Raw genomic sequence first — 8039 nt, forward strand, 5'->3', positions numbered from 1 at the left:
CCACCTATAGCAGTAAATAGTGAATAGTCCCTAACCATTGATTCAAATACCAGGTAAATTCATTTATTTGATCTTTTTAGGGGATCACAGCCCTGTAATCTTTCATTCCAATTAGAAGAGGTCAGTGTTGATTCTTTATGCTTATCAAGTAGTTTCAAAGTGTTATGGCATCATATGTATGCCTTATATTGCCATCATTTCTTGTGAATAAAACAAAATCATCAAATTTCTCATTTATTTTTTCTTTACTTTCTTGAGAAATAAAGCTTCTGTCTCAACCCTAAAAATGTAATTCGCATTGCTTTTTTCTTCCACAAACTGAAACAGAATGAACACCACAAATTAATCAATTATTTATTTAACAGCTGGTATATACTGATCAACACAATCAAATGGGGTTGCCAAACTTTTTCTTATCTATGAATAGATACACAACAACATCATATATACAATACCAGTATTTTCAAGTGAGATCATTTTCATCTAATGATTCCTCTTCTTCCTCTTTAGCTGCATCAGCCTTCATTGCGCTCACATCACCTGTTGGCAGTTTCCTTGCAAGCCTGATAATCTGCACACATTTTACTCATATCATCACTAAACATTGAAAAACAGTGATAATCAAAGTTTTTGATTAATGACCATGCAAATATAAACATTTTGCGGAGTAGTTTATGCTCTTATCATCCTGCAATGAGGACTCTAACTGTCTTTCTAAGTTCAAAAAGTAATCATATAAGAACTCTCTTAAACAACCTTCAACAATACATACAACAATCTGACAATCCAATAAGGATCTTAAAATACGGGAAAATTCTTATCCAAAAATAATTAAGTAAAAAAACACTGGAAAACCAGCTTGCAATGAGTGGTAATTTTTGAGACATGATGTGGAGTCTTCTGCTGATCATTGGCAAGTTATGAGTGTTCAATCGCTATTTTATCCCGGGCGCAAGTTCGACAGCATTGCAACAACAGTTTACAGATTATGCATTGCATCCTTTCGACTCTAGATTGAAACAAACTAAAGACAAAATCTATGTTGAAGATAAATAGCAAAGTCTTAGATTTGAATGTTTTCCATGATCATTTCTACTCAAACTTGAGCAGTTAAGAAAAGGCCCATAACTGAATGTATTAGTAACTCTAGCTAACTCAGATGAAAGCTTTTTGGGCATAAAGTAGTAGCAAAGACAACCTCAGAAGCAAAGAGGTAGCTAACGTGAGGAAATCGATGTATATGAACTCGGACGTTTACCACATGGTCAAGATTTGAAACAGTGCTGGAATTAGCAACCCGCTTGATTTCTTCAACGTCTCCTTCCCTGTAAGCAGCAAGAAGCTTGGTAGCACAGCGATTTTGGTCACTTTTGACGAAGGCATCAATCCTAGAGACATCAAATCACGTCACTATAATTATCAGCTCTATAATGCATAAGCACAACATTACAAAATTACTCCAAATTTCTGTCTATAAAGAAGGAAAAGAAGTAAATTTCATGCATAGGATTGATGCCATCATGCTCCATGAGCAAAGAGACAATTGGAGTGGGAAGACAATGAAGCAAACCAAATAATCGTAGACAAAAAATCTTTCTCAATAAGCTACTACAAGTGTCAAAAGACTCATCACATATATAAAACGTTCGGAACGCATTTGCCGGGGAGTTTAGAAGATTATGCAAGGAAGGCCATTATATTCATCCCCTCTCCCTCCCTCCTTTCATCTCTCTAGATAAAACCATACATGCTAACAAAAGCATTTGAGTCTGTGAGAGAGAATACAATAAAAATACGACCTAATTTCCAACAATTGGGGCTAATATTTTTATATATAGCTGCTCCGTGTATACATAGAAAATGAGTTTTCTCAATTTAGAAGATTATGCAAGGAAGGCCATTATATTCATCCCCTCTCCCTCCCTCCTTTCATCTCTCTAGATAAAACCATACATGCTAACAAAAGCATTTGAGTCTGAGAGAGAATACAATAAAATTACGACCTAATTTCCAACAATTGGGGCTAATATTTTTATATATAGCTGCTCCGTGTATACATAGAAAATGAGTTTTCTCAATTTATTTATTGCAACTAACCAAGAACTATTTCAGGGTTCAGTAGGAGCAAGCCAGAAAATTTGGGTAAACTACCTCATTCACCACCAATGATAAAAGGTCGCCATGGAAGAAAACAGAAGGAAAACTGATAGAGACCAAGATAAAACCAGTAGACAAGTAATGCTGAAACTGATATTAATCACACAAAAGGTTGGGTTCAATACAATATATAACTGGCACAGCTCACACAGGAAACAACAAAGGTCACTCAACTCACTAGCACACTAAAATACACACTGAAATACAAGAAAATGATGAAGAAAGACTCTCTTCCTCCACCCCTCACCTGGCATTTGAGAGGCCAGCACTCTCCTCACCAAACTCAGTCCAAAAAATAAGTCCCCCTTCCACTGAGAACCCAACGAATATTAATACTCCAAAAAAAGATCCTCACAACCCCCAATACAACAGTTTCCTAAGTCAGGCCTATAGCCACCCTAGAGTAACTAATATGCTCAATAACTTTCTCTAAAAGACAATAAAGCTTGAGGCCAACGTCCAGGGTAGCAGAAAGTGATTTTACTCTTCCATGTATCTTGCTAATTTTACTTTTATAGGTCTGGTAAATAAAGCTGATTCTATCAAAAACCATCATTGCAGAGAAGAGCATGCCAAGGCTACTAAAATTGCAATGTAGTGATAATGCAATTGTTACAAATAGAAGGCCAAAAATAGTAAAAGAAAGATTGAATCTGAGGGGGTTAACGGTATTTCTTTGTGCATTTTAAAAGTCAGCCTTACTTAAAACCACATTGAAGGCCAGAATCAATTTCTTAATGCTTCATAATCAATAGCTAAGTAATGAGCATCAGGTAAGCCATTAAAAACAGGCAGAAACATGTGATGATATTTGAGATTGAAATCAAAAGCGACAATTTAAAAAATCAGATTCTATCAGATATACTATGAAGATAAAGCTCCTAATTCCTAAATACAATGCAGAATATGGCATAAGAAAGTGTTCAAGTGCGCATCAGGCCAACAGGACCATGTTGTGGATGCAGTGAGACTGAGAATCCAAAGTCCAGTTCCACATTACATATCAGCAGATATATAACCAAACAATAGAATACGCCATAAGGATGGAAGCAGCTTACTGATAGCAGTCATTATAGCACTTCTCTGCTTCCTTGTAATCATGGGCATAAAGGTGAACAATTATTGCGCTAAGATATGCCTGCAGCAACAAGCGTGTAAGAGAAAGGGACCTGCTTGAAGCTAAAGAAAAGACATGTTCCAGCCCAACGGCTTAAGGATATCATAGATTAAGGCGAGAAGATGAAAGCAAGAAACAGAACAGAAAGAAGTAAAATACATAGAAAAACCAATGAAATTTATCTGACATGCATCCCATATTACCAACATCTCAAATCTAAGCCAAATAGCAATAAAAAACCCAGCTTGATATTTACATTTTACAGTTTACTTCCGTACGAGCTTAGGAAACCAAATCAGACTCCCTGCATAATTTGGCACTAGAATGACATTTTATGGTAACATTAATCTGCCTCCATATGTTCATTCATAGCTACCAGTTAACACCACTCACTGACTTGAAAACTGATAGGGATAGAGCCAAATAGCCTCCTTTTCCGCTAGCAGCAAGGGCGGATTCTTACAGGTTAATGATGCCAGCTATAAATTATCTACCACCTTCTCCAGTATTTCAAGTGGTATATGTATATTAATTAACCAAAAAAAAAAAACCCTAGTTCTATGCAACCCAAGAGTTTGAAAAAGAGGGAAGACGAAGAAGCTTGAACACACTATTGGTCCTTTTCGTTCGGTCATCACTATCATTCAACATCATGATGTAATGATATTAAATCCTTTTCCATGGTTCACTAAAAATAATGAATGATATCCTTCCTAGTTTTAACTACATACATGTACAAAGGAGTAAACTAAAATGATATAAAATTTGTAATGTAAAGACCTTGCATTGGGAATTGGTAGCATTAGATTTGTCAGCTGATAAGCCCAACCTTATGAAGACAGATGCAGCATCTGTATACCTGCATATTTTAAAACCATAGTTCAGTATAAATGCGAATCCACATACCCGTGAAAAATTCATGCATCTTTAGACTTCCTTGCAATAACTTGTATCAATATTAAGTTCCGGGAAAAATAGCCCTTAACTAGATCCTTGCCACCATAGATTTTCTCGATTAAATTAATTTTATACCGAAGAATCACAAATAAAAGACAGGACACAATATGAACATTGTGATACTGCAAGTTATGTGGCAATGTAACGGTATTTCAAGTGTTAGGTCATGTTTAAGACAGGCATTAACCATGTATTGAATACATCGCAAAACCCCTTTTTTTAAAAGTATTGGTACTTCAAGGCAGGCACATGGCTTGTACGCACTTCAAACCTGAAGGATTTTGTGCGATGAGGCATGTATAAAATTGTAGAAAAATTATTCATGGCCCTTTACTTTATATCCCAGTCTTAAGTAAATAGTCTTCAACACGTGATCAATATTCAAATACTTGGAGAACCTATGGTTCCTAACTTCTAAGATAGCATAGGAACCTAGGGATATCCTTTTGTAGACAATGATGACTTAATTCCTTGATGTCTTGATGGAAGATGTAGTCAATTTGTGTGGTTACTGATGTGATTGTCAACATTTTATTTCTCACATTAGTCCTGGCATTTCTTGGCTATACGAGCCTTATTTTCCTTCCTATGTTGCTGAAAATTATTTAGCAGGTCTATCACTAACATACTCCTATATGTACTAATACGTTTCAGGGTGAACATGAGTTGTGCCACAGCCATATTCAGTATCCTACAGCTTTTCCTTTTCCTGGCAATTGTTCTAGGAATTGCCGCCAGAATTGTTTAGTAGCGACATATCACCAAAACAATCGGTTACTCAAAGAACTTGTTTCTCAAACTACCTAGAACCCTCAAGTGCTAATGCACAATTTAGCGGTACTGTTCATAATGCCAAAACAATCACCAACTCGGTCCTTAATTATCATCTCTGTGTGTGAATCACTTTTAGCATATTAATGGCCCTCCAACCCATCTGTTCTACAGATCCTAACATTCGTTTTTTAGAGTCTTTATTTTGCTTCTTGTTCTAGTCTGACTAACATGCTATCATAGGTAATAAGTTAAACATCTGAACTGGCAGCAGGCATGAAACCATTATGTTCAAATGGAAATTTTTGCAAGCTTGTGCCACATATGAACATATGCTCGAATGCAGCAGAAATACAGGACCTTGCATCCATTGATCTTCTAAAGTAGGAAAACTGCTCTATTTATTAGGTACAAGAATGTTAGCTCCATACATATCATATTATACCTTTGACAATTCAGCAGTAATATTTGACTTCATCATATATGTCACCTTATATAAATAAGATCAGCAGAAAAGCATCAATGGCCATTCAATTGCATGAAAGACAAAAGCTAACATTTTAACATCAAATTAATACAAAACTTATTGAGTTTACTCCAGTTAGTGGCAATTAAGTGGACAAAGACGAATACTTCATATCCCATAAACAAACCAATGAAATTAAGATAATCTTGAGTTTGGAGAAAACTTACTTCTCAAGTTTTATATAAACATTGGCGGCACCACGATATAGATCAAAAGCCATTTGTTCTCTTCCATCATCTTCAAGAATTGTATAAGCATCAGTATACAACTCAATTGCCTCTTCTGGCACAGAATCTTCCAAAGCACTGAATAGGGAAGATAAGACAGGAATCATGAAGAAGAGATAAGCAAGCTATATGCATAGGCTACATGATACACCAAGATGAAGGATATAAACAATTTACTCTTTTGAGGGGAAAAAGAAAAAGAAAAGAAAAATTTGTTGCTCTTTCTCTCTGATAGCATCTCTAAGTACCTTAATTTGATTGAATGGAATAAGATACAAGAGTAAAAGACCCATGATATTACATTTAAAAGTCTTAAATCAATGACTAGTAATTATTTATTGTAAAATTAAATTCATCATATCAAGCCATGATCAACTTTAAAAAAAATATAAAGGTTAGATAATTATCCAATGATTATTAAGTAAAGGTCCATTGAGCATCTACATCATGAGTTATAAAGTTTGTGAATGTCGCCTCCAACATAAAACTGGGAATAATAATGAGAATATAATTGCAAAGCAGAAGTAAACTATTTGCTTACCGGGCTCCCTTCGCTAGAGCATCTGATGCAGGTTGGGGTCTCCCACACTCGATGTACAGTTCAGATGCCCTTCGATAGAAATCCCCAACTTCTTTCCAGTTTCTTAGATCCTTTGCTAGACCAGCAGCAGATTCCATATGTTTAGCAGCATCCCAAGGTCTAGTTTGCTTGTGAAGGAAATATCAAGAGAGACAGTTTAATGCAATGGATGGATCAACATTATGGAAGAGCTAATTTTGTTCAGGGACAAGGACAATTCTACTCTAAAAAAAAAAAAAAGGATACGAAGAAAGCATTTCCTGTCCTTTCGAAGCTTTCTCATAAGCTTCTTTTGCTCTCTCATAATCCTTGGCAATTCTAAATCCATTTGCTACAGTAGAATAAAAAGGTCAGAAGATTTACGAATATGCTTTCTCATTTTTGATGGACTGGCCACAAAGTCAAGTGCATGTGAAATTAATAGTTTAGAAAAGCATATTTTTTGTTTACCAGCCTGCTCATACAGGGCAGTAGCATTTTTCCAATCTGCACTCCACCTTGTAAGAGTAAGCTTAGTTCTGCAAGGAGGTAAGGAAAAAAAATTAAAAGGAAAAAAACAGTTAACTAAAGTCACAGAAAGAGACCCAAGAGTTGCATGGAATGCTTCCTTTGTAACTTCAGTAATTCCAGCAAATCAAATTCAGTTGAGAAGCATTAATCCCGATGAGATATACATTTATAATTCAAAACTATTCTCTTTTTTTTTTTTTTTTGGACTGAGATAATTCAAAACTATTCTAAGTGAAAGTACTTTATTTTTAATTGGGAATATGCAAGAAGGAAAGCAATCATTACTTTAATTCCAAGTAGATAAGCAGTTGTTTACTACTTAAAAGATTCAGAAACATTTGCAGCTAAGAACTTTATTAATTCCCAGTTCTTCTTAAGAGACTTTATAACCAATGAAGAGAGTATGACCCTAACAGTTGTTGACTCTGCAGGTGCAGCATTTTTCTCCAATCACGGCCACCGCAAAGCAACAGTTAAAGAGCATAATTAAAGCCCATCAATCGATCCTACAGATCAGGTCTATACCAGTCCGAATCGAAAAACCAAACCCAGATGAAAAACCACTAATCTGAGAGAAGTTTTTAGTTGTTTTACAAAACCAATGACCATTCAAATCAACTGATCGGGTATCAGATTCTAGCATTACGCGAAATTTCCCCGGATTTGATTTCGCCATAGATGGCCCATAAAACTGTGCATCGCAAAACTTTAAGGGATTTAACAGTTTCTGTATGCATCAATCGATGAGAGAAATGAATAGCCAAAACGAGAAGGATGAACTCACAGCTTGTCAGCTTTGCTCATCATCTTGTGGGGATCAGAGGCCGCCATGACTGAGCTTGCTATGATGAAGATGGGTCTTCCTGATGTCTTCGGGGTTCCCTGTAGCTTATAGTTCTTTTATACAGTTTGATCCTGCGAAGCAGTGAAGCCCCGGGGGGGGGGGTTGGCGTTTGTTAAATGGGTCCATTAATAGCGTTCCACGTGGCACAGCCCGGGTCGCTGTCATCTTCTCCCCAGACCACAGGTCCCGTGTTGGGAGGTTTATCAGGGGGTGTTTGGGAAACCTAAAACCATGGTTTCAAAAGCACTTTTCCGCAAAACGAGGTAATCTCTTCCACATATTTACTTCGTAATCCGTAAAAGCACTTCTGAAACCATGGTTTGGTTTCTATCCAAACACCCCCTTAGTTT

General features: G+C 36.3%; 1 protein-coding gene across 1 annotated transcript; it reads right to left on the bottom strand.

Annotated features, from left to right (window-relative positions):
• Window positions 1-274: 274 nt before the first annotated feature.
• Window positions 275-7764, bottom strand: LOC114714980 (gamma-soluble NSF attachment protein-like). The gene is made up of 9 exons (XM_028899772.1): window positions 7630-7764; window positions 6786-6853; window positions 6582-6666; window positions 6297-6455; window positions 5696-5833; window positions 4055-4133; window positions 3216-3295; window positions 1259-1388; window positions 275-571 (listed from the first exon to the last, which is right to left on the bottom strand). Exons 1-9 carry the CDS (start codon window positions 7674-7676, stop codon window positions 464-466), a joined length of 894 nt encoding a protein of 297 aa, XP_028755605.1. The 5' UTR covers window positions 7677-7764; the 3' UTR covers window positions 275-463.
• Window positions 7765-8039: the final 275 nt, after the last annotated feature.

Source organism: Neltuma alba, unplaced genomic scaffold (assembly GCF_004799145.2).
Source record: "Neltuma alba isolate B1F8T4 unplaced genomic scaffold, ASM479914v2 tig00011560_pilon, whole genome shotgun sequence".
NCBI classification, from domain to species: domain Eukaryota; kingdom Viridiplantae; phylum Streptophyta; class Magnoliopsida; order Fabales; family Fabaceae; genus Neltuma; species Neltuma alba.

Bases quoted from the DNA above. Each gene is read 5' to 3' on its own strand.
- LOC114714980 (XM_028899772.1), bottom strand. From the start codon at position 7,676: ATGGCGGCCTCTGATCCCCACAAGATGATGAGCAAAGCTGACAAGCT. The intron at 6,854-7,629 runs GTGAGTTCATCC...ACCTCCTTGCAG, and splicing joins ATGAGCAAAGCTGACAAGCT to AACTAAGCTTACTCTTACAA. The intron at 1,389-3,215 runs GTAAGCTGCTTC...TGATGTCTCTAG, and splicing joins TGCTATAATGACTGCTATCA to GATTGATGCCTTCGTCAAAA.